At 37.3% G+C, this 27,241-nt stretch overlaps 4 protein-coding genes across 4 annotated transcripts; 3 read left to right on the top strand and 1 right to left on the bottom strand.

Moving 5' to 3' along the window:
• Positions 1 to 4,081: 4,081 nt before the first annotated feature.
• On the top strand, positions 4,082 to 4,809 carry LOC132858515 (lens fiber membrane intrinsic protein-like). Its single transcript, XM_060888894.1, has 3 exons — positions 4,082 to 4,256; positions 4,330 to 4,479; positions 4,625 to 4,809. The coding sequence occupies exons 1-3, from the start codon at positions 4,082 to 4,084 to the stop codon at positions 4,807 to 4,809; spliced, it is 510 nt and encodes a 169-aa protein (XP_060744877.1).
• A 5,597-nt stretch (positions 4,810 to 10,406) lies between these two features.
• On the top strand, positions 10,407 to 11,372 carry lim2.3 (lens intrinsic membrane protein 2.3). Its single transcript, XM_060888548.1, has 4 exons — positions 10,407 to 10,581; positions 10,661 to 10,810; positions 10,950 to 11,084; positions 11,185 to 11,372. The coding sequence occupies exons 1-4, from the start codon at positions 10,407 to 10,409 to the stop codon at positions 11,241 to 11,243; spliced, it is 519 nt and encodes a 172-aa protein (XP_060744531.1). The 3' UTR covers positions 11,244 to 11,372.
• Positions 11,373 to 11,525: 153 nt separating this feature from the next.
• Positions 11,526 to 15,682, bottom strand: hspa8b (heat shock protein family A (Hsp70) member 8b). The gene is made up of 9 exons (XM_060888547.1): positions 15,528 to 15,682; positions 14,391 to 14,607; positions 14,103 to 14,308; positions 13,703 to 13,855; positions 13,056 to 13,611; positions 12,769 to 12,971; positions 12,490 to 12,688; positions 12,171 to 12,403; positions 11,526 to 11,907 (listed from the first exon to the last, which is right to left on the bottom strand). The coding sequence occupies exons 2-9, from the start codon at positions 14,593 to 14,595 to the stop codon at positions 11,725 to 11,727; spliced, it is 1,938 nt and encodes a 645-aa protein (XP_060744530.1). The 5' UTR covers positions 14,596 to 14,607; positions 15,528 to 15,682; the 3' UTR covers positions 11,526 to 11,724.
• Positions 15,683 to 20,460: 4,778 nt separating this feature from the next.
• Positions 20,461 to 25,436, top strand: si:dkey-4p15.5 (zona pellucida-like domain-containing protein 1). Its single transcript, XM_060888893.1, has 9 exons — positions 20,461 to 20,563; positions 21,109 to 21,335; positions 21,633 to 21,814; positions 21,901 to 21,973; positions 22,066 to 22,163; positions 22,282 to 22,362; positions 22,456 to 22,627; positions 24,977 to 25,076; positions 25,330 to 25,436. The coding sequence occupies exons 1-9, from the start codon at positions 20,461 to 20,463 to the stop codon at positions 25,434 to 25,436; spliced, it is 1,143 nt and encodes a 380-aa protein (XP_060744876.1).
• The last annotated feature ends 1,805 nt before the right edge of the window (positions 25,437 to 27,241 follow it).

Genomic DNA, 27,241 nt, shown 5'->3' with positions numbered 1-27,241 from the left:
ATTGCAACCTGCCCAAAACCCAATTCAATCACAACAGTGTGATTTAAGTCATTTTACGTCTGTAACTGTATAGTATAAGATAAGCAGTGCCTAAAGGAAGTGTATTAAAGGAAGATGAGCATGAGCATCATTAGAGTTTTAACTTTTTATCTTATATGTATTAAAATAAAGCTTTTCAAATCTTTTCAGTGATTAATGTAAACTGTTCTAAGCAATTGCGTACTGTAAGGCTTTCTAAGAAAGAACATACATCCTCCATAGACTAGTTTCATCTGTCTAATAGATCAGCTGAACTAAAGTCAACATTGTACACTTGTACATACAGATACAGTCTATATTTCTTTATTTATTTTAAATTATGATTGTATTCATGTGTGTGTTTGATTTTTTACTCAATTTGACTTTTTTTTGTACTTGTCAAGCATTCACCGTGGACAGCAAAGAAATAATTTCATTGTACTGGGAAACTTTTTTCTTACTGTGCATATGATAATAAACGGACCAGGCAAAGCCAGAGTACAGAAGGAGAGGTGGTGGTTTAAGAAGATCCCGGTTGTCCATATTGATTAAAACTAAAAGAGTTCTCTTGTCTAAGTGTAAACCTGTACATTTGTCATGTGAGAATGAAGCGTTTTTGCTCACTTCCATGTACTGACTAACAGTTTTTGTTTACTTAAATTCCTGTCAGTGTAAAACTCGTGACTGTAAACTGTAAACCTGTACATTTGTCATGTGAGAATGAAGCGTTCTCGCTCACTTCAATTCAACTCAATTCAATTCAAGTTTATTTGTATAGCGCTTTTTACAATTGACATTGTCTCAAAGCAGCTTTACAGAACATAAACATAGAGAACATAATATAAAGAATAATATAAAGATTAATAGAAACAAAATTCAAGATTAATATTAGATAGATTTATTTCACAATGTGTATGTATTTATCCCCAATGAGCAAGTCTGAGGTGACTAAGGCAGCAGTGGCGAGGAAAAACTCCCTTAGATGGTAAAGGAAGAAAAAACACAGGAGAGTGGTAGACCTACTAATTCTGGGTGAACTGGTACTTGCGGTTCGTGAACAAAAGTGGACATTGTCATATGAGAGAATAAAATTTGGTGAATTGATGAGGATTTTTGGTGAACAGATGATCATTTCATTTGAAACAATTTGTAAATAAATTCACCTGGACCCTCTTTTTGTGGACTGGACTTGCCAATTTTAATAAATCATAATACTAATATATAATAAGGCACTCAATGGTGCCATCTAGTGATATAATTGTGTAACTGAGATGAATCGACCCACTAGTATCCTTTATGGGAAAACGGGCGTAATTGATAGACTACCACTGTGTGTGTGTGTGTGTGTGTGTGTGTGTGTGTGTGTGTGTGGTCAGTCCATTCTTCATATTCCTATAATGTTTTTTGTTCCTAGTATTATAACTGAATATAATGTGACTAACATGTAGTCATTCTTTCTTTTAGAAATCCTGCCTACGAAATGCAACATCACTAAGTTTAATCTTTACCTCTAAAGCCATCATAGGGATAAAATTGTTTATATATTTATATTTAATCTTCAAAACTAACTGATCCACATTCATTTTATTAAAGTTGCACAAGTTCATAACTTTACTGTTGGAAAACAAAAGGGAAAAATAATCTAACAATCATGTTTTTAAATTGTCAATCAAAAGTACTTTGTCATCAGTATCAGTGTGGTCCTCTATATCTTGTGCTAAATGGTTTTGTATTTTCAGCCAATTCCCTTCAGCGATTGACTGCGTCTCTGGCAGCTCTATTGTCCTTTAGTGCTGTGATCCCCTGGTGCCTGAACACGACAGAAACACATCTGTCTATAGTAGTGCAAGAGCTGTGTGTCCTGGTATAACTGAGCCTCAAAGTTTTTAACTCAACAAAGTAAGGTGAAGAATACTTAAAGGTAGGTTTTGGGTGTACATACATAAGATGTATTTAACATTTATATACCATTTAAAATAACATTATACTATACAAGAAAACAATGAGATACAATATAGATACAATGAGTATAAAATATGAATATAGAATGAATAAAATATATAAAATATGAATATAGAATATGAACGATCAGTTATGTACATAAAGTGTGGAAGTGCAAATAACAAAATTGTGCAATATTATGCTTTTTGTACAATATACAGCAGCAGTAGTGTGTAATATACAGATGATGTGATAACTGACAGCCCTGATAATGCAGTACTCGTGATAAGAAGCAGTGAATATAACATATGGTGAGTTGTCGATCAGGGTGTTTGCCTGGGGAAACTGTTCCTGTGTCTCGCAAGCAAAATAAGCAAAGTTTTAGTAAGCAAAGTTCTGTAGCGCCTGCCAGAAGGGAGGAGCTGAAAGAGGTTGTGTCCAGGGTGCGAAGGGTCAGTAGTGATTTTTCCTGCCCGGTTTCTGGTTCTTTTTTCTGGTCGTACAAGTCCTGGAGAGTGGGCAGGGGGGCGCCAATTATTTTTTCTGATGTTTTTACTGTGCGTTGCAGTCTGTTTCTGTCCTGTTTTGTTGCTGCACCAAACCAGATGGTGATGGATGTGCACAGGACAGATTCAATGACTGCAGTTCATCAACAGCTCCTGTGGCAGACCATACAGTACTTCCTTAATTGTCTGCTGGGCCTTTTTGATGATAGAGTTTATGTTACACTCCCATTTCAGGTCTTGGGAAATGGTAGTGCCCAGAAACTTGAAGGCCTCCACAGATGACACTGGGCTGTTGGATATTGTGAGGGGGAGTAGTGTTGAGGGGTCTTTCCTAAAGTCCATTATCATCGCCACAGTTTTGAGGGTGTTTAGCTCCAGACTGTTCTGACTGCACCAAAGCACCAGCCGCTTCACCTACTGTCGGTATGCAGATTCATCACCATCTTGGATGAGACCGATGAGCGTAGTATCATCTGCATATTTCAGGAGTTTAACAGTTTGGTCACTTGAAGTGCAGTCATTAGTGTAGAGGAAGAATAGCAGTGGGGAGAGGACACATCCCTGAGGAGCGCCAGTGCTGATTGTCCGAATGCTGGAGGTGACACCTCCCAGACTCAGCTGTTGTTTCCTGTCTGTCAGGAAGCTGGTGATCCACTGACAGATGGAAGGGGGTATAGTGAGCCTTAGGAGTTTGGAGTGGAGAATTTCCGGAATTATAGAATTAAAAGCCTAAAGTCAACAAACAGAATCCGGGCGTATGTCCCTGGGCAGTCCAGGTGTTGCAGAATGTAGTGCAGTCCAGTGTTGACTGTGTCGTCCACTGATCTGTTTGCATGGTAGGCAAACTGTAAGGTCTTCATGACAACAGATGTCAGAGCGACAGGTCTGTAGTCATTCAGTCCAGTGATGGAGGGTTTTTTGGGGACCGGGACGATTGTGGAGACTTTAAAGCAGGAGGGGACTTCACACCAGAGGTCTTCACGGGTCCACTTAGATCTGAAAACCCGAGGTCCGACCTGAGACCCAAGCGGGTTCGGGTCTAAAAGTTTCACGTGTGCCTCGGATACGGGTCGGGTATAATAATAGCGGCATCGGGTCTCGGGTAATTTAAAATGAATGTGTTTTTTTCGAGAAGACCCGAACTACTGTATCTCGTGTGTGTGCATCGACTCGAGTTCTTTTCCAACCTCTCCTCTGTTTGCCAAGACCGGTTGCAATATGTGGGTGGCAACGTGTGGCTGGCGGTAAGCTCATTTTTGTTGAAACAGACCTGTCAATCAATTTTGAATCCACTCTGTAGCGGTTACTTTAATGTAGAGTTATGCAACATTCGGGTCCAGTCAATTGCCAATGGGTCGGGTCGGACTCGGGTCTAATTTTTTCGGGTTTGTCTCGGGTCAGGTCTTTCTTAAAAAAAAAATAAAATTATGCATGTCGGGTTCGGGTAAAAAGTGATTCAGGTCACTTCGGGTCAGGTACATTTCTTTAGACCCGAGAAGACCTCTACTTCACACAGCTCTGGAGATCTGTTGAAGATATGGGTGAAAATAGGAGCCAGTTGATCAGCACATGCATATCTAGTGAAAATTTTTCTTTATATCACCTACAGGTGCATAATGTACAGCTTTTTGGGAGGTGGATTAGTCTGTGCTGGAGTTGGAAATATACTGCTGGTTGTTTCCACAGCCACAGATTACTGGATGCAATATCGCCAAGCCAGTGGTGACATACACCAGGGTCTGTGGCGCTACTGTGTGCCTGGGAAATGCATGATACAACCTAGCAACACTGGTGAGACATAAGAAACTGTATTTTAAAAAAATTGCATACAGCATATCTATACATCTTTTTTCCCCTATTACAGCTTACCTGGATGGCATCAGTGCATATATGATCTTGGCTATCATAACAGGCTTCCTTGGCATGCTTATGGGCATCGCGGCTTTCATTAACTACAACTCTGTTGATGGCTTAAACGGAACATTTCTTGCTGCACTTTTTTATTACATCTCATGTGAGTGTGCTCAGTCTGACAGTCAAACTCAGTAAACTTACTTATACCGTACCTTAGTTATGTATTATAAAGAATTTAAGCATTGTTTTAAATTATAGTAATCTTCTAAATAATAGGTAAGACCATTTAGTCATTTTTTCCCCAGTCTTTTCCGTGCTTCCTGCGATGGCTGTATACACTGGGGTGATTGTGTTCTACTATGGGAAGCGATACGAAAACTGGAGATTCTCCTGGTCGTATATAATGGGCTGGGTGTCAGTGGTGCTTACATTCTTTGCAGGTATATTTCATAAATATTCTATATTACATTTGGGCAGATACAATGCCTAGTGTATAAAGTGGTTACAAAGGACTTATCTTTTTTTTTTTTTTTGCAGCCACGTTCTTCGCGTGTGCTCGTCGGATGCGCTCATCAATGAAGCAACTCATCATCTCCTGCTAGATCGACTTATCATACATGCTGAAATGGTTCAGTGCGATCCTGGATGCTTACATTGTAATTCATTTATTTACCTTATGATAAAAGTATAAATGGTTGAGACAAAACGACAATGTTCTACTTTAATTTACAAAATAAAACAATCCTAGAGAATACAGTATTTCGGTCTGGTTCACAATTTCTTTACAATTGGGCAATAAGGCACAAATATAAAAAACAATGTAGAAATTAAAGATGTAATACTGAAGACAAACAAACATAGGGAGTCAGAACTTAAAAGTGTTTATTGTACTGTTTTAACAAGAATGACCAAACATGGCTAGCTGGACTTTTAGATTGTCTCTGTTCAGTTCTGGATACCGATCAACAATTTCACTCACTTTTCCAGTCAGTAGAGTTTCCTCTAACTTCTGCAGAACATCTAGATCTGGTTGACTGAACCTGTCCCTGAGTGTCTGAACAAGTCTCTGCAAAAACAGACTGAAACTGTTGCAGGAATGAGAAGTGCAATAGAGTGCATCAAGTCCACTTTACAAGCCAAAAAAAATGAGGAACGTTTTCAGGAGGTTAAATAAATAAATTTTAATAAAGCAGCTGCAATGGTTGACTCCCTTACGTCCATTCAGATTCCTCACCAAAGACATCCACCAAGGCGATACACTGGTGGGGCAAGCCAGTACACTGTCATGTCACCGGTGGTGCATTACAGAACAGAGTTCTATAAAATGCTAGCTAGTGTTGATGTTCAGCTTAGGGACAGGTTCAGCCTGCAAATTGTCCCCACCAATGTCAAAATCAAACTTATGCCCTTGTAAATATATATATATATATATATATATATATATATATATATATATATATATATATATATATATATATATTTAAATAAAGATTCAATACCTCTGACTAGTCAAGTCAAGAAGCTTTTATTGTCATTTTCAACCATATATAGCTGTTGCAGTACACAGTTAAATGAGACAAGGTTTCTCCAGGATCAGGGTGCTACATAAAACAAAGACAGAGCTAAGGACTTAGTACTGTAAGTAGTTCTAGCCACATAAAGTGCAACTGTGCAACCTGGTGCAAACAGTGCAGGACAAGACAGACAAGACAGTGCTGAACAAAAGACAGTGCAGACAAAAAGTTACAAGACAATACACAAAAGACAATAAACACAAACAGCGCCGACCGACCAGAGTAAATACTGTATGTTCAACAATATTGCGGCCAGTGACAGATGACCAGACCTAGTAATCTGTACCGTTAATTCTCTCTCATATCATTCTCTGTCAACATCTCTCATATGCCTGGAACTTTGAGGTGAACCATTTAGAATGTTTATTTAGCATCATCAACATTTTATTTACTGACATATGGTAACACAGACATTGTTTCTAAGCAGAGACTTGTGTAGGGCACAGCATGTCTCTTATGGTGTTTAACCATGGCTCACTCTGGCTGGTATTCAGAAAGCTGCCAGTCATCAGTCATGCAGTGTTGACATGCTGGTGAGATGAAACACAAATGTCCACGCAGGCCACACACTGGATAAAGAAGATCAGATGTTTCTTTACCTCTTACTAAAAGCTTACAGGCTTTTACAGGATCCAAATTTAACAGACATGATAGGACATGATGTGATAGACATGAAGAAATACTAAAGTTTTTTTCTGCTAGAGCATTTGTGGGTTTTTGCTGCTCTTCCAAATTGAATTGGAATTTAGGGGCAAGCTCCACAGCAGCAGTATGGAAGGCTACCAGAAGAGCTGAGAAGAACCATTACATGGTGCATAGTGTGTGCTGGCTGACTCCCCACCCTTACTAATCTGTCTATTAGCATCTGTTTAATGGTATCAAAGCAGGATCCCACAGGGAAATGGAACAGAGTGTTTGCAGGACTGTGATACTGTAATGAAGTATTTAGGCTTCTTGTAGATTCTGACTCAAGATACAATGTACATTATCCCTGACCATTACATATATAAAACTATAAAACTAACCACCTCTCTCTCTCACTCACTCTCTCTCTTGAGCCTTGAGAGTCCTTGTCAGCCTCACAGGACACAACAAAATGTCCAAGAGAGCTGGGCTTCCTAAAGGAAGTGTATTAAAGGAAGATGAGCATGAGCATCATTAGAGTTTTAACTTTTAGCTTATATCTGTTAAAATAAAGCTTTTCTAATCTTTTCAGTGGTGAAGACATGAATGTAAACTTTTCTAGGCAATTGCATAAGGCTTTCTAAGAAAAAACATACATCCATAGACTAGTTTCATTTATCTCATAGATCAGTTGAACTAAAGATGAACATTGTACACTTGTACATACAGATAACAGTCTATATTTCTTAATTTATTTTAAACTATGATCGTATTTATGTGTGTTTGATTTTTTTTTTTTTTACAGTTTTTTTTTTTTGTCTTTTTTACATAGTTGTACTTGTCAAGCATTCACTGTGGACTGCAAAGAAAGAATTTCATTGTACTGGGAAACTTGTTTCCTTAGTCCTTAGTGTGCATATGATAATAAACGCATAAAATCTCAAAAGATTATCTCATGCAGATCTTCTTTTTCAACAATGTGAGTGACTTTCAGCTAAGCAAGGAGAGGAGGAGAAGTAGTGCATCAAGAAGGACCAGGCAAAGCCAGAGTACAGAAGGAGAGGTGGTGGTTTAAGAAGATCCCGGTTGTCCATATTGATTAAAACTAAAAGGGTTCTCTTGTCTAACTGTAAATTTGTCATGTGAGAATGAAGCGTTTTTGCTCACTTCCATGTACTGACTAACAGTTTTTGTTTACTTAAATTCCTGTCAGTGTAAAACTCGTGACTGCTTTGGCAGATTTTTCCTACTTTATAAAGACTGTATTAGAGTGGTTATGAAGTAGCGTGTCATTAGTTGGATGTACTGAATAAATTTTCCCCCTTGAGTCCGAATGAGAGTGGTAGACCTACTAATTCTGGGTGAACTGGTACTTGCGGTTCGTGAACAAAAGTGGACATTGTCATGTGAGAGAATAAAATTTGGTGAACTGATGAGGATTTTTGGTGAACAGATGATCATTTCATTTGAAACAATTTGTAAATAAATTCACCTGGACCCTCTTTTTGTGGACTGGACTTGCCAATTTTAATAAATCATAATACTAAATCTAGGGGGGCACGGTGGCTTAGTGGTTAGCACGTTGGCCTCACACCTCCACGGTTGGGGGTTCGATTCCCGCCTCCGCCTTGTGTGTGTGGAGTTTGCATGTTCTCCCCGTGCCTCGGGGGTTTCCTCCGGGTACTCCGGTTTCCTCCCCGGTCCAAAGACATGCATGGTAGGTTGATTGGCATCTCTGGAAAATTGTCCGTAGTGTGTGAGTGAATGAGAGCGTGTATGTGTGCCCTGCGATGGGTTGGCACTCCATACAGGGTGTATCCTGCCTTGATGCCCGATGACGCCTGAGATAGGCACAGGCTCCCCGTGACCCGAGGTAGTTCGGATAAGCGGTAGAAAATGAATGAATGAATGAAGAAACTCAGTGGTGCCATCTAGTGGTGCAATAGTGTAACTGGGACGAATCAACCCACTTCTATCCTTTATGGCAGGGGTGTCAAACTCAAATTCACAGTGCGCCAAAATATAAAAGTGAGATAAAGTCACGGGCCAAACTGAATATTTATTGAAAAATTAACTGCAACTGATATGTAATGTTCAATCTTTTTCATATGGAAACAAACTTTAGTTTTGCTTGAACACAGAATTTGGAACAACCAGAGCTTGATATTACAGACACATAAGAAATTACATTTGAAATAAAAGACACATCAGTGGTGTTTATTTATTATTTAAATAAATAAAATAAACGATGCCTCTCACTGGATCATTTTAAGTTCCTTTTTAAAGTGGATCTTTTTCAAAACCAACAACAAAACAACCAAAAATAATCATTTCATTCAATGAAAATCCAACTTTTCGACTAGTGTCTTCTTATGTTATATTCTTTCGTTACAGACACATTAGCTCCGTTAGCACACAAGACAAACAGGTCTGTCCTTTATATTCGTGAACAGATAATCTGCCTCCCACCTGTCTTGAAAGCTCCTATTGTCCATCTTTCGTTTGGCCATTTTTGTGGAGGGCTTGCTGTTTGTGACTACACGTCAATACAGTGGCAAAGCATTCTGGGATTTGCAGTATTAGCGGAGCATGCGGCTAGCCAGCTGTAATGCACATTTGCTATGATCTCGCGGGCCAAATATAATTAGTTAGGCCTGAGTTTGACAACCCTGCTTTATGGGAAAGCAGGGGCGTAATGGATAGACTACCACTGTGTTTGTGTGTGTGTGTGTGTGTGTGTGTGTGTGTGTGTGTGTGTGTGTGGTCAGTCCATTCTCCATATTCCTATGCATTCATGCAACTACTTAATACATTATATATGTGCTGTATATAGTCAGATTGCTGTTTCTGTGCTGGAATGTTCAGATCAGATTGTTGTTAATGTTTTTTGTTCCTAGTATTATAACATAATATAATGTGACTAACATGTAGTCATTCTTTCTTTTAGAAATCCTGCCTAAGAAATGCAACATCACTAAGTTTAATCTTTACCTCTAAAGCCATCATAGGGATAAAATTGTATATATATTTATATTTAATCTTCAAAACTAACTGATCCACATTCATTTTATTAAAGTTGCACAAGTTCATAACTTTACTCTTGGAAAACAAAAGGGAAAAATAATCTAACAATCATGTTTTTAAATTGTCAATCAAAAGTACTTTGTCATCAGTATCAGTGTGGTCCTCTATATCTTGTGCTAAATGGTTTTGTATTTTCAGCAAATTCCCTTCAGCGATTGACTGCGTCTCTGGCAGCTCTATTGTCCTTTAGTGCTGTGATCCCCTGGTGCCTGAACACGACAGAAACACATCTGTCTATAGTAGTGCAAGAGCTGTGTGTCCTGGTATAACTGAGCCTCAAAGTTTTTAACTCAACAAAGTAAGGTGAAGAATACTTAAAGGTAGGTTTTGCGTTTACGTACATATAAGATTGTTAAAGTCGTTATATATTTGGGGAAATGCTGGAAATTGTACGTGTTAAGTTGATCGTTTAGTACATACATAAGAGAATTTTAAAATCTGTTCTTTATCTGATTTAATTTTTTTTCCCTTTCTGTAATGCGTACTATCTTATTATATATAATTTTATATTATTTTATTTTCATTTTGTTTTTTATTTACTTAAACTACTTAAATACAACATACACTCAGGAAAGTAGCTTAAATATTTTTAAATAGAAATGTTTTTGCTTAGATTGCTAATGTGTAGGTCATGTTTTAAATATTCAGTACCCCTTAATGATTATCAGAAGTATTATACATTTTTAAGTGAAATACATTCAATAACCAATAAATAGCCAATATATTCGATAGCCAATAATAACCAATACAATCGATAGCCAATAATAGCCAGAACATTTTTCTTTATATCACCTACAGGTGCATAATGTACAGCTTTATGGGAGGTGGATTATTCTGTGCTGGAGTTGGAAATATACTGCTGGTTGTCTCCACAGCCACAGATTACTGGATGCAATATCGCCAGGCCAGTGGTTACATGCACCAGGGCCTGTGGCGCTACTGTGTGCCTGGGAAATGCATGATACACTCTGACAGCATTGGTGAGACATAGGAAACTGTATTTAAAAAAAAGAAAACATACAGCATATCTACACATCTTTCTTTTCCTCCCTATTACAGCTTACTGGGATGCCACCCGGGCATTTATGATCTTGGCAATCATGGCATGCTTCTTTGGCATGCTTATAGGCATCATGGCTTTCATTAACTACAACTCTTTTGGTGGCTTTGACAAAACATTTGCTGCTGGAATTCTCTATTTCATTTCATGTGAGTGTGCTCAGTCTGACAGTCAAACTTACTTATACTGTACATTAGTTATGTATTGCCATAAAGTATTTAATAATTGTTTTAAATTATAGTAATCTTCTAAATAATAGGTTAGACAATTTAGTCATTTTTTTCCTAGGCTTTTTTGTGCTTCTGGCAATGGCTATATTCACTGGGGTGACTGTGAACTACTATGGGAAGCGATACGGAAACTGGAGATTCTCCTGGTCGTATATAATGGGCTGGGTGTCAGTGGTGCTTACATTCTTTTCAGGTATATTTCATAAATATTCTACATTACATTTTGGCACACACAATGCCTAGTGTATAAAGTGCTGACTTATAATTCTGACTTTTTTTTTTTTTTTTTGCAGGCATGTTCTACATGTGTGCTTATCGGATGCAGTCACCAATAGGCCCGATGTCACGCTGAGGCAACTCATCTCCTGCTAGATCGACTTATCATACATGCTGAAATGGTTCAGTGCGATCCTGGATGCTTACATTTTAATTCATTTGTTTACCTCATAATGAAAGAATAAATGGTTGAGACAAAACGACAATGTTCTACTTTAATTTACAAAATAAAACAATCCTAGAGAATACAGTATTTCGGTCTGGTTCACAATTTCTTTACAATTGGGCAATAAGGCACAAATATAAAAACAATGTAGAAATTAAAGATGTAATACTGAAGACAAACAAACATAGGGAGTCAGAACTTAAAAGTGTTTATTGTACTGTTTTAACAAGAATGACCAAACATGCTTGTCACTGAGCAAACTGGCAGGTATCTGCCTAAATCTTAATGCCTGGAACACAAATGTTACTGTGACTAAAAATATGACACCAAAAAAAAAAAAAAAACACTGACTGTGTAATGAGTAGAAATCAGTAGTAAAATGTTGAACAGTTTAGTCAACTTCCTCAATAGTTGGTCCAGAAGACCCTCCTCCAGGTGCAGCATTGCCCCCTGGGAATCCTCCAGGCATCCCACCGGGCATGCCACCTGCACCCTGGTACAGCTTGGTGATGATGGGGTTACAAATCTTCTCCAGTTCCTTCTGCTGATGCTCAAACTCTTCTTTCTCAGCAGTCTACAAACATGGTAAGAGTAAACAAATTTAAAGAAGGATCACAAGGAATACTAGGTAAAGAAAGTAATGGTTTTGACACTTGTGACTTAGACCTATGATATGATCAATAAAAATAAACCTTTGCTTGACTTAGCAATGACCCTTGAATACACATCAATTATCATTTAAGAAAAGCTATTATGCACGTTAACAGCTTAAAGACTACACAGTGGAACTGTGCACTTTTTGTGTGGAAAGCAAATCGCTTCTAAGGTTTTCTCTACCTGGTTCTTATCCAGCCAGCTGATAACCTCATTGCATTTTTCCAGGATCTTCTGCTTGTCTTCATCACTGATCTTTCCTTTCACTTTCTCATCCTCAACAGTGGACTTCATGTTGAAAGCATAAGACTCAAGGCTATTCTTTGCGGTTACTTTGTCTCGCTGGACGTCATCCTCAGCTTTGTATCGCTCTGCCTCCTGGACCATTCGCTCGATGTCATCCTTGCTGAGACGACCTGAAAACAAAAATGTAAAGTTTTATTCCCTTACTGTAAAAAGAAAAAAAATGATAAGGTATACAAAGTCATGACAGTTGTGCTACCTTTGTCATTGGTGATGGTGATCTTGTTCTCCTTGCCCGTGCTCTTGTCCACTGCAGACACGTTCATGATACCGTTGGCGTCGATGTCAAAAGTAACCTCGATCTGAGGAACACCCCGAGGTGCAGGAGGAATGCCTGTCAACTCAAACTTTCCAAGCAGGTTGTTGTCCTTAGTCATGGCTCTTTCACCCTCATACACCTGGTAGAACGATTAAGATTAGAATTAGCTTTTGAGAAATGAACATTTTAACCGTCTCATCACCAGTTTGGTATTCTCACCTGAATGAGTACACCAGGTTGATTGTCTGAATAAGTGGTGAAAGTCTGCGTTTGCTTGGTTGGAATAGTAGTGTTGCGTTTGATCAGGACAGTCATCACTCCTCCAGCCGTCTCAATACCCAGGGACAGAGGAGTGACGTCCAACAGCAGAAGGTCCTGAACATTTTCTGACTTGTCTCCTGCCAAAATGGCTGCCTGGACAGCTGTGGAGCAAAAAGAAAATTATGTGTACTGTGTGCAAATCTTAACAAATATGACTATTGCCAGACAATGACTATTCAATTTACCTGCTCCATAAGCAACAGCCTCATCAGGATTGATGCTCTTGTTGAGTTCTTTTCCATTGAAGAAGTCCTGTAGAAGCTTTTGAATCTTTGGGATTCGGGTAGAACCTCCAACCAGGACAATTTCGTGGATTTGAGATTTGTCCTGCTTGGCATCACGAAGAGCTTTCTCAACAGGGTCCAAGGTGCCACGGAACAGGTCGGCGTTTAGTTCCTCGAAGCGAGCCCTGGTGATGGAGGTGTAGAAATCAATGCCCTCGTAGAGAGAGTCAATCTCAATACTGGCCTGAGTACTGGAGGACAGGGTCCGCTTGGCTCGCTCACAGGCAGTACGCAGACGCCGTACAGCCCTCTTGTTGTCGCTGATGTCCTTCTTGTGTTTGCGTTTAAACTCGCCGATGAAGTGATTGACCATGCGATTGTCAAAATCCTCACCACCCAGATGGGTGTCGCCTGCTGTGGCCTTCACCTCAAAGATTCCGTCTTCAATGGTAAGGATGGACACGTCAAAAGTTCCACCACCGAGATCAAAGATCAGGACATTTCTTTCTGTTCCTAACTGCAAATGAGGCATTATGCAATAATCAGAAAATATTCATATATATAACAATTTCTTTACTACTGCTATGATGTATTGCAAGCACACCCACTTTCTTATCCAGGCCATAAGCGATGGCAGCTGCAGTTGGTTCGTTGATAATTCGAAGGACATTTAGTCCTGAAATGGTGCCTGCATCTTTAGTAGCTTGTCGCTGAGAGTCATTGAAATATGCAGGTACTGTAACTACTGCATTCGTGACAGTCTTAAGGGGAAAAAATAGTGTTACAGAGTTAGTGGAGGTTGAAGGTTTAATAAACACAGCAAACAAGTGTGTCCACTGAAAATGTTTTACATATAAACATAGGCTAACATTTCCAGTATAAAGTATGTGGCCCTGAGCCAATAAACAAAGACATCATAAGTATTTGATAGAACACAGCTTCAGCATGTTTATGGTTTTCAAGACCAAAGCAAAGTTACAGGACCAAAGACACTGAGTTCATGCTCACCTTCCCAAGATATGCTTCTGCAATTTCCTTCATCTTTACAAGCACCATTGAGGAGATTTCCTCTGGAAAAAATGATTTGGTCTCTCCTTTGTATTCCACTTGAACTTTTGGACGTGTGGAATCATTGATCACTTTAAACGGCCAGTGCTTCATGTCAGACTGAACAACCTGATCGTCAAACCGCCGTCCAATCAGCCTTTTGGCATCTGTAAATGTACCATTTAACGGTCACAATTTCCACATATAATTTGTGTAAAATTGAAAAAGAGAATCTAATATAATGCTTACCAAAAACTGTGTTGGTGGGATTCAGGGCAACTTGATTTTTGGCTGCATCACCTATCAGTCGCTCTGTGTCAGTGAAGGCAACGTAACTGGGTGTGGTCCGATTACCCTGATCGTTGGCAATGATTTCAACTTTGCCATGCTGAAACACACCCACACACGAGTATGTGGTGCCAAGATCAATTCCAACTGCTGGTCCCTTTGACATGGTTTGCGACACCTAAAAATACACAGTTAACTGATGACATTTTCGTTTAGTGTGATTTCATCCTAAAATTTGTCTTGCTTTTTATTTTCCTAACCGTATAATGACCGCTCAACTAATCTAATGGTCTTTTTTTTCCCCCACCGACTGTCAGCTGTACTTACTTTCATTATCCAGCACCTGTTCAACTGATCTCTTAACAGACCTCAGCTGTCTGTGTGATCTAAAGCTCCCTTAGCAATTAACCTTTATTTTCATGTACATACGCCATAGTTAAAGGCCATGTATTTATAGTTGTTTCTTATAATAAACTAAAAAAAAAAAAAGAAAAAAAAAAAAAAAAAGTTAAAAAGTTTTATCTAGCTCTTGTAGCTCACATACATTACAGAGCTCATGTACATTATGGTCTGTTTACAGACCTTGTTTTTTGCTGCCTCGTGATTATAACAGGCATAAAAGAGAAAGTGGAACTGAAATAAACAAAACATAACAATATTTTGCTATGACATTAGCATACTTTAGCTATAAAACAAGAAAGCTGTTTTCTTTCTTCAGTCTTTCTTTAGTATCAACAGGAATCATTTCTGCAAACATTACATAACAGCATAAGGGAGTGTCTTGAATGCCTTTTATGGGCACATTTCGAAACAATCACAAATGCTTTCTAGAACATTCTGCATATTCTGGCACAAACTCAATACCAGCAAAGCAAAACTATCCAGCACTCCTATCCATGTACCGTCTGGATTCTATAACACTTCTATGAAACTACAGTACAATGTCCATCTCGACATATTGTTTACACTCTTTTTTTATCCACTAAACAACATAAACACTAGCATATTTTTTTTTCCTAGTACATTTGTTATTTACAGCCGTAGCTGGATATACTTACTGAATTAAAAAAAAAAGGATTTACAGTTTGTTTTTTTTACCTTATAACACTTTTTAGAGTTCTGGTCTTTTCAGCTGGTTCCCACTGTTGTCACGTCGATGCACAATCTCACCGCCTCTACAGCATGGGCGCATCTTATATACCGCCTGCTGGATTCCTGTACTAACGCCCATAGAAACGTCCAGAACATGGAGGGTGGGATGCAGCCAATCAGAATCGAAAAAGCAAACCAGCGTCGTCCAATCAGAAAAGCGGACTGCGCCCGACTCACTAGATCACAAACAGAAAAAAGCGTCAGATTTAGGTAGAAAGATCTAGAGAACCGTTTAAGGAAGGAACAGGAAATAAAAATGAAAAAAAAAAAAAGCTATAAAAAAAAGTTAAAGTTTGGCTAAAAGAAATATAACAACACTAGAGAACGTCAGTGAGCAACGTATGACTGATAAATGATATAGATTACTCATGGATACTGCTTCCAGATGCATTTACAATTCAAAGCCTTTCTTATAATAAACTATAATGAATATCATAGCGTATAATGTGTGTATAATAGCAAACTAGGGCTAAAGTAACATGCTGACAATTAGGAATAGGGATTTGGTAGCCTAGTGGTTAAGGTGCTGGATTACCAATGGGAAGGTTGTGAGTTCAATTCCCACATCCACCAGGCTGCCACTGCTGGGCCCCTGAGTAAGGCCCTTGTTGTTCAGTTGTTTAAAATGAGATGAAAATGTAAGTTGTTCTGGATAAGGGTGTCTGCTAAGTGCTGGAAATCTAACATTAGATAAGTGCTCAGCTGTGTTCCAAATGATTGGAAACGCCCTGTCTGCTGTTTACTTAGGGGTGCAAAGTGATTTTTGTTTTTTTATCTACTTATTTGCATATTGTATTTGAAATGTTATCACATACATTTATTTACACATAGCGCCGACTTTAATACACCAAAATAACACCTGTAAACCTGCTCATTCATTCAGTTATCCAGTCAGTCAATCACGTGACAGCAGATGAAATGTATTTTTTATATAAAAATTATAAATGTATAAATTATAAAATTATCATTTTTTTTATTTATCAAATTAAATTTTTTACTTTTTACATTGTGTATTTTTTGGTAATCTCATCTTGTTGTCTCTGTGTACTGGAAGTGTATACATTCTGATTCTGATTCTGATTCATGAAGGCATACAGACACAGGTGAAGAGCTCAGTTTATGTTCATATCAAATATCAAAAGGGGGGGGGATTGATGTAAGTGAGTGTGACCAATGGCAGAGTTTGAGAAACTATTGTTTATTAATAGTCAATCTAACAGGGCACACCTGCTTAACAAGAAACACCTGTCAGTCACACACTTAAAATTTTTTTGATGCAAAATCTGTGAGTTCACGCAAACAGTGCCATTGCCTAAGATGTTTAACCCGTCTAAACACCTTAAATGTATAACAGAAACAAAAGAATTGGCCTTTCCATTGAAATACTTTTAGAAAGGACTGGATATGCGGTCATATTTTTAAGAATTTCCATCACCATCACTCCCCATACACTATGATCTCAAAAATCAAATTGAACAACTTTAAGCGTTCTTAAGTTTAAGCATTTCCACAAAAAAAAATGTAATGTGCAGTATTTCACATGCTCTAGATTAAACACAATGCATTTCAAAAGAATAACAAAATCAGTAGTATGAGCAAGAGTATAAAGATTTAGAGTTACTAAAGGTAACCTTTAAAGCTCTTAAGGAAGCCATGACTGCTTTCATAAATCTATTGCGTCACCCAGAAGAGTAAATACAAGAGTATGCATGATGCATTGCACCACTGCCTGACCTACTGATTAAACAGTCTTGTTCACATATTTCCATTTTCCAATCAGACAAAATAAAAATACACGTGGCAATACTGGTTATTAGGTTTTGATCATTAGATACTTTCAACACACCTGACTTGGCTTCATGAGGAGTTTGATAATTAGCAGATATGTAAAAATGAAAAGTCAAGTCAAGAAGCTTTTATTCTCATTTCAACCATATATAGCTTTTGCAGTACACAGTGAAAAGAAACAACGTTTCCTCACAATCATGGTACTACATAGAACAAAGACAGAGCTATGGACTTATTAAGTAGTCCTAGCCACATAAAGTGCATCTGTGCAACCTGGTGCAAACAGTGCAGGACAAGACAAAAAGACAGTGCAAGACAAAAGACAGTGCAAACAAACAATACAAGACATTACACAAAAGACAATACACAAAAGCAGCACCAACCAGTGTACACCCTGTATATTCTATAGTTCATGTGCAGAAATACTGGAATAAACACTTAATATAGTAGCAGCAGTTATATGAGGTATTGTAATGAGCTGTGCAAAAAGCCATTGACTGAAATGTGCAAGACTGCATGTGTTAAAAGCAAAAACAGTGTGCAAAACAGCATGTAAAAAGTTCGATATGGGTGATGCTGTATACATAGGTGTATATTGGTCTAGTTCAGTGCAACATAATGGCAGAATAATCATTCCAGGGCCCAGTAATGCAGTAGTTAAATCATTCATATTGATACAGTATAAAAACTAAATGCACATACACAATCAGGCCCTGATTTACTAATATGAACCCAATTTTGGAATTAGGATGACCTTGCATCACACATTTCAAGGAACAGTGCTCAAAAATTCATCCTGGTCCTACATTTCACTGGTCACGGCATTAAGTAGTAGGACATCCTAAAATCTAATCCAGCATTCATTGAACAGGAGGTGACAAGAGTATGGCAAATCAGCAAATAACAAAGTGGCTATTAGTAAAAGTACTGTCAATTGGGGCTCTGATAAAAGTTCCATTTTAATAGCCAGTTATGATTATCCCTAGTATTCTGACATATTGTTGGACTACTGTAAGATTTTATTCATTAGCATAGAGTGTGGATACATTTTGTATATATACAAATACTGTATTTTGTATAAAGGTTAGTACGTATATTTCATGACAAATGCATTTACAACAGTAGAACATGTAGCAAACATGAGTTGGCTAGGTTTTAGTGCCTTTTGCAAAGTATCAAATAACCTTAAACCTTTTGAAATCATTGATGTAAATTTGCATTTATGTTAGGCCAATGATTTTATTTATCAAAGATTCATATAGATGCTGTGTTAAATGTGAATGTATGTAGACTTACATGGGAAAGGGTGCAAATTTGAATGCAGATGTTTGGCCATGGAAACCCATACCATTGAAGCTCTCTACACACTGTTCTGGAGCTAATCTGAAGGCCACACAAAGTTTGGAGGTCTGTAGTTATTGATTCTGCAGAAATTTGGTGACTCCTGTCCACACCCTGCTCTGTGAAAACCTATATCAAAACCTATATTGAAACATATATGTTTATATAGGTTATTTCCATGTGGGATTCACTTTGTGGCTGAGTTGCTTTTGTTTTCAGTTGCTTCCACTTTGCTATAAAACTACTTACAGTTACAGTAACCTGAATTTAATGATTTGTAGGGGTGTCCCAAAACATTTGGTAATACATCAATTACAAGATATAAGAAAGTTTAGCAGATGTGGTGTAAATATGGGAAATATGGGAGATATGGGTGATCTCAGTATTTTAATATAAATTGCAATTGATATCACTAGATGCAAAGGAACAAGAGTGAAACATTCACTTCCATGAAATTAATAATACTACTTGTCAACATACATTGAAGCAGAACCAGGTCACCATTAATGACGATGGAAAGTATATCCAGGGAAAGGCCCACTCTCACAAAAGAGATACATGCTTTGTCTAGTGGGTGGGATGATTTAAAGAAAAGCTATACAGAAAACACTCACTCCTATTCACAACAACATGACTTTGAACAAAGGAACATGTTGCATATAATAGCCTGTATTTTTAAAAGCCTGGAGATATGTAAACTTATGAAAAACATTTTTCAGCAATATTTAGATTACAAAATTGTTTCAGTTTAATTCTAGAGTTGCTGATCACATATTTATTATGCCACGGTTGCAAATTTATGTTTTGATTCTCTCATATAGTTTCAGTAACTGCTTTATCTCGGTTAACATTGTTGTAGCAGAAATAACAATGACTCACAAATACCTAGCTTATGTCTATTTTTTAGCCTCAAAAAAAAGAACAATGATAAATTATATATTACTAAAACATCAGTGTGTCTGAATATTTTTGTGGGTGTGATTGACATTCCGTTTAGATGCTGGGTGAGTAGATAGTAAGTAATGAACCCTGACACCTCTAGGACACCCAGAGCAAAAACAATAAACAGGCTAAATATTCTATAATAATATTTAAACCCACATGTTATATCTGCTAGAAAAACAACTTGAATATCAGTATTTCAATTGAATGATGTAGTCCTCATGGTACTAATTTTAGAGTAGTGCTAAATGAATCAAGCCACTATTGTTGCAATAATATAATGCAAAATATCCAAGGAGACACAGACAAGGAAGAGCAAAACACTCCAAACCAGTAGAGAACAAAGATGTCCTGGAGGAATAATAGCACATAGCACCTTTGGTTAAGATGTTTAAGAATTAAACCCGTATAAATTATCAATTTTCCTCTAATATTGGATGCTATTAGTTTCTCAGACCAGTCTGAATGGGTCCTGCGTTCCTGGGGCATCAGTGAAAGGTTTCATGTTGCTCCTGCCTTTGTGTCTTCACACCCTTCACCTCAAAGGCAGAGCTAATAAATAGGCTCATTCTGTACACGGCATACAGCTTTAAAGGAAGGAGGAAACCAACAGCCATACGTCTGAGAGATTTTAAACCAATAAGGTAAGACACTGATCTTTTCTTATTAAGAAGTACTTATTAAAATCTGTTGTACAACGTTTGTTGCTCTGACCATATTGGTTTAACTAAAGCAAAATGGTAACATATGTGGTCTGGTTTTGGTTGATTAGACCAGCACAAAAAAAAAACAGTGTGTTTTCAGGATAATGTGGCGAGCATTGCTGATTTGTGTGACTACTTTGACTGTACACTGTGAAGCTCAGACAGGCTCTGCTACATGCAGACACCACTCTACCTTTAGACCAGCAGGTTAGTTTTAAGCATTGCTGTTTGTCTGACTTATTTTCACTACTATTTTCAATAGAACGATCAACCGGGAATTGTAACACACACTGTTTTATCTGTGTAATAGGCTTAGCCACTGGGAATTGTAATATATCACCTGTGTAGTATTTCCCTCCTTTATATGCCCTGGTTCACTACTATGTAATCATTTGACAAAAAACACAATTAATATTGTTAGAATTTGTAACTTAAACAAATACATATTTTTATCTGTTTGACAGATGCTTGAAAAATTAAGATTAAAATAAATGTACAGTTTTAGATATTTTATATTTATATATTTATATGTTTATATTTATATCTTTAGATGTGTTCAGTAATACTTAGAATATATAACTTTTTAATTCCTGAAACTTCCACTTCCAGAACATATTTTATTGTCAAATGTCATTAGGGATTCCTACTGGTATTTTCCACAGTTGTATCTGTAAAAATTATGTTTTTATAACTAAGATAATAACACACCAGACATTTGCACCATATGATAAATAGTTGTCTTTCTTTCTCAGCTGACCAGGACATCACAGTAATGTGTGGAACTGATAGTATCCATCTGAGCATCCTGCTTTGTCCAGTCTACTATGCTGGCTACAATGAATCTCTCATAGCCCTCAATGGGAAAGTAAACATTCCAGCCTGCCGTGGAATTGTGGATTTAAAAGCCAGTACCCCTGTCCTGAGATTTAATTTCTCAATTTCTGCAGAGGAAATGTCACTCTGTGACAATTCTCTTGAAGTAAGAACTGTAAATACAAGACTTTTTCTCCAAACATAGAAGTAATAAAATAGTGTAGAAGTCTATAGTATACAGTAAGTCATTACCTTACGTCCTTACAACAACTTAAAGATAAAACTTTTTCTGAAATATACAATTAAAGCTACAAATTCATTTCAATTTTGAACATTATTTTTCTTTTTTTATTAAGGAATGTAAAAAAGGTTTTATTTTAGTGAGAAAACATTTTTAACCCCTTTAAAATACTCATGATGGCTCAAGAGAACTTATGTGTTTAAGCTTCTTTTTTTTTTTTAGCTTACAGATAAGATGGGCACAGTCCAATTCTCTGACACCAGAGTTCATTCTGTTAACATTTCAGGAAGGATAATTCCTTGGGAACCTGTCAATGTCCCCTACACATACTACCAAAATCTTATTTATCAATTCTCCTGCTGTTACCGACTGCATTATTTAATAAATGACACTAAATTTAACATGTGAGTCCAGATTGACAGTTACAGTATACCTTTAAGTTTAAATATGCATTTGGGTCCTGTTGAAATATTGTGTTGTGTGTCGGCAGGTCAGGCATGAACCTAGCTGCCCTAGAAAAGAGAGGAAGTTTTGTCAAGGCACTCCATATAAATCTCTTCACTGTAAGAATATTGCGTGATTTATTCTGCATTTTTCGTTGGCATACGTGTTCAAAACAGGATGTTATAATAATGGTTTTGTTTTTATTGCCAAGAATCGACAATATACACAGCTTTTAAAAATACCTGAAAAAGGGCTACAACTGAAAACTCGGATATATGTCCAGGTCAAGGCAACCAATCTCACTAACAGGTATTTTTTCTATATCAGATTCAATAAAGTTTTGCCCATGGTAAATATGTACAATTTGCTAGTATTAGCATTTTTGGCATTGTTATTTCTTTTATATTGTTAAATCATGTTGTTAAAGGTTAAATGTCCTGCTGGATCGCTGCTTTACAACCACAAGCCCTAATCCAACAAGCACGATTTATTATGATCTTTTTGTCGGGTGAGTATAACGCAAATAAAGAAAATAGGGTAAACCTCCATTAGAGAAAATCTTTTATAACAATATTGTAAAGGCAGTTACATTTCATTGCAGGTGCAGACATGATGGGCAGACAGCGGTGTATTTAAATGGAGTATCCCAAGAAGCACGGTTTTCTTTTGAGGCCTTCCACTTTGTGGAACATGACAACAAAACCTTCTCCACGTTTTACCTGCACTGTGTCACCCGACTCTGTGAGAATTCCACCTGTCCCTCCATGCTTCCGGTAACTATATTACTGCAATGTTCATCCCTGTGGCCGTTTTCCATAGACTTGGACATATCTGAACTTTGGTATTGTGTTACTCATTATTCATTTAATTGGGACAGTGGAGAATTAGTGGTTATGTTTTCAGGCTAGTAAAATGATAGTTTTGAGCTTAAATCCCAAGAGCATCAGTTCTGATAGTTCAGTTACATTTTAAATGGTATTAAGGAGATCTCTTTGGCAGCGTTTTATAAATAATATATAAATAAATGTATTAGGGTAACAAGTCCTTGTCTTTTTCAAGTAACAAGTAAGACAAGTTCAATGTAAGAGTCAAGTCAAGTTCCAAGTAGCCATATCAGTAGCCATAATAAAGAACTGCATGCATCTGTTCAAGGTCATGCTTCTGTTCATAGTCTATAACAGGCACCTACCAGTGAAATAAGCAGCAAAGTGTATACTCCAAACTAATAATAAATACCAAGGCTGCATAGAAAATACACCCAATACACATTATTATACATCCACCCAAAAATACATTATTAATATACATACCTTTTTTTTTTTTTTTTTACAGAGTTTGCTAATCAGGCAACAACCTATAAATTAGTTGTTATTATTGTTAAGGGCAGATGGGGCCATGTGAGGGCAAATAATGAAAGGACAGAGAAAACTGAGCAACCAGACAAGAGGCAACTGTACCAGCTGTGCCCAACAAACTACTCATGTGAAGGTTTTAGAAACTTCAACAGCGACTGACAGGCATTATGTAGGAAACAGGGCAGCCAACACTGGTGCTCCTGCCAAAAAGAACAATAAACAGTTTGGGTCACATCTTGCTTCTAGGGCACATTTATTCCAAAGTATCTGAAAATACAAAGCTCCTTTTCCACTACTAACAAACACAAAGGCCCAACTCATAAAGACCACATCAAACAGTAGGGCCTGAACTTAGTGCTATTAAATTTGCTCAATTGCCATGTAAACTAAAGTAAAGCTAAGCTATAATGTGACTGAATTGTATTTATTATGGATTTGCACAGTGCCCTGGATACTGAATTAAGCATTAACTATGGAAAGAACAGCCTGCCCTCTTCTTCAAACATAAGCATGTTGCAGTTGGTTATTAATGTCTTAACTGACAGGAGAGAAAGTAATCCCACAACAGAGAGAAGGGCTCTTATGAATGCTTTCTTAGACTCATGGCTATGGGTGGCTTGAGGATTTGAACTCGCAATACACTATTCTCCTCATCCCTGTTAGTTGACAGATCACAAAAAAGGCATGCCTCCAGTACACATCCAGACCTATCCTGCACAAGGACCTCCTGCAGATACACTGATGATATTCCAGTGAGAGTTTATGGTGTTGTATCGCATTTTGTGCCCTATCAGGCCAACACAGGTCCTCCACAGACAGAAATTCCTTATGTAGTCCCATCCACTCATAGACTTGTTGAGGCATATCACTTACCAGGACTGTACAATGGTGCTGTGACCACAATACCAAGACACTATGAACTCCCATGAGAGTGCTGACTGCACCCAGAAATCTATGTTCTCTGAAATGTTGGGCAAGGCTCGATTAGACCTCTTTGCTAAGGTCAAATCAACTTACTACCAGTTATGGTTCTCTTTGGAAGAACTGCACAGCTCACTCCCTCATGCTGTCCAATCACAAGTGTAATATACCTCACTATATAGAAAAATCATGTGGAGACCTGACCATTAGTGAGCATTAGTGTGTCAGGTATTAATGTTGCCATGGTTTGCAGTTGCACTAAATTTGGTGTTCAGTATGGTTAAGGTCAGGACTCTCAAGACCACTCAAGTTCTTCCACACCAGCCTTTGAAACTCTCTCTTTATGACCCTCATTTGTGCAAAAGAACATTGTCATGCTGGAGCAGATTTGCGCTAGGCCCCTTAGTTCCACTTAAGAGAAATGTTAAAGCATACAAAGACATTCTAGACAATTGTGTGTATCCCCATTGTGGCAACAGTGTGGAGAAGAGCCACATACTGTATGGATGTGATAGTCAGGTGCCCACATGTAATATAATGTAATCCAGGAATCATGTTGTGTGAAACATATGATGTTTACATATAAGTAGGACTGTCATTTAAGTAGGACTGTCATTTGCTGTTGTTCCCTACTGTATGTACATCTGTCATGATCAAACCCACTATAAATATGTAGGGAGTGAAGTGTTTTGTGGTACATTTAAATATATTCGACTCATGTAATCTGAGGAGAAACCGCTCTGAATAATTACCAATGAAGTACTTGATGTTCAGATATAAAGCTTTGCGCACCAAGTGAAATTTGAACTCACAGACTGTTTGTCTGCAACCTGTTTTTTTTTGCAGAACTGTATAAAGAAGATAAGAAGGTCAATCCAACAGAGTCAGTACATGAACAATGTGGAAACTGTTTCTTCAGGCCCAATCAAGACAAGAACTGACAGTAGTGAGTATAAGGAATAACAATGTTTATACTTAAAGCTGATCAGTTTATATCAAATAAGGAATTCAGGTTAATGTCCACAATAGATTTTATCTTTCATACGTTGGACCACAGGCATCAATAATTCAATGCAAGGAATCAAACAATAATTATAAATGTAAATATAAATTCAAGTAAATTCCCAAGTACAGTCAATGTATTCACTGAAATAATCTTTTATTTTCTACAGCTGTTTCAACATACTCTGAGTATAAAGACTGTGTTACAGGAGTGATCATACTCACATGTTTGTTGAGTATCTGCTGTACTGGACTGGTGGTACAGATTTTAATCTATAGGAGACACACGTTTTTTATTAGGTGACCATTTATATTTTGATTCAGACCAGGCCACAAAGCTAATTTATGAAACAATATCTTTTTGTAAAGGACACATACCTTTATTTTTCAAATATATATACTGGATATAAATTATATGCATTATTCTTTCCCTGTGTGGAAAATATATATAATTTAAAATGAAATGAAAACTATTTTGTAAAAATTATTTTCAGAAATATTTCTGTTTTATGTACCTTTATATTGACACCATCTGTATAAATCTATGTGTCTAATGGATGACATTTAAAAAAACAAAACTAAAAATAATGTTCAGTATATTTTATTTATATGTGATATTTAGAAACAGTGCATTTGAAAACCGTTCAACCCCAATAAATATCAGATTCCAGATTCAGCTGTAATATAAATGTCACCTAAACTGATTTTTTCAAACAGTATTTTTAGTGCAATTCGGTATGTCCTTACAGTCCAAATGCTTTGTTTGTTGTAAGAGCTAAAAATAATAAATTGCAAAATGCTGCTTGCATTTGTATTCAACTTCTTCAGACTAGTACATTATGGGACCAACTTCGGCTGCAATAACAGATATAAGTCTGTTGAGATATGTTCCTACTAGCTTTTTTCACCCTGTGTGAAAGTGATTATCACCAATTCGTTCTATTTGCTCTATGCTCTCTTGATGTTCGGGATCAATTTCCTGCTTCCTGCTAAAAGCTTTAAGCTTTTATTTTCTGTGGTTGGTTTTTTTTTTTTTTGGAATTTTGCTTCATCATTCTTTCTTCAACTTTGAAAAGAACACATGTTCTCAGAGTTTGTGTAATGGTCTATGTGCAGGATGCTGCAAAATCAGTTATGTGTGCAGTTATAGCATAGTTATAGTTTTCACCACACATAGCATTTTGAAGCTTGTCCAACGATAGTACTGTATCTCGATCTTGGTCACACCAAAACAAAACACATCTTCACTGGGTCACTCTTGTGCTTTCACATGGTTTTTTCTTGCAGCAGTTCTCCTACATTTCACTAAGATTGTAACAAAAATACTGACAGGATGAATATGTGTATTTTGTACAAAAAAATTGCAAATGGGTTGAATGCAAGACACTGTATATTCCAAATATGTTTTAGATACAACCTATTTTATTCAAGGAAAGAATTTTGAATTTTGTCTGTTTTATGACATGAATATGTTATGTTTGGACAAATGTAACATGGTTATTTTAGTTTACATTCATTGGCTAAATATATTTTATAATCACTGGATCTTGACCACCAGAGGGTGCTCTCACACATATTTTGAACCTCTGCTTTGTTTGTCATTTCAATTTCCTATTCTACCACTACAAATAGTACATAGACACTAACACTTAATGAAGTTTGGCCTTGTCCGTTCTGAGCCTTGTTTTGTCAATATCTCTATGTTTAACATCTTGCATTGCTGCATTTTGCTTTTGTTTGCCTGTTGGTTTTGATGCTGCCTTTTGGAATTTTTGACCTGGGCCTGTAGTCTCGGTCTTGATTTTCAAAATTGTGTCATGGATAGGCATTTTGACTGCTCTGACCCTTATATTCTATTTGATAAAACTTGTGAACATGGATCCTTAGACCCTGAGTACTCCATTACAGAAGATCCAGCCAAGGTGTACACATCTCTGTACCAAACATAGGTCGGATTTAAACATGATTTTCATGTTTGGTTACCCAGAGTTTCAGCACCTGAAGTCTGGTAGAGATGTTGGAAATACTTTGGCTTCATAGAGTAGCTGGAATAAACCTGCATTAAAAACTGTATTTCAGCAAGGCCTCAGTGTTGTGTGGGAAACTGAA

This window comes from Tachysurus vachellii, chromosome 15 (assembly GCF_030014155.1).
Source record: "Tachysurus vachellii isolate PV-2020 chromosome 15, HZAU_Pvac_v1, whole genome shotgun sequence".
NCBI classification, from domain to species: domain Eukaryota; kingdom Metazoa; phylum Chordata; class Actinopteri; order Siluriformes; family Bagridae; genus Tachysurus; species Tachysurus vachellii.
Note: the sequence above shows the minus strand (reverse complement) of the source record. Positions and strands in the feature narration are given on the sequence as shown.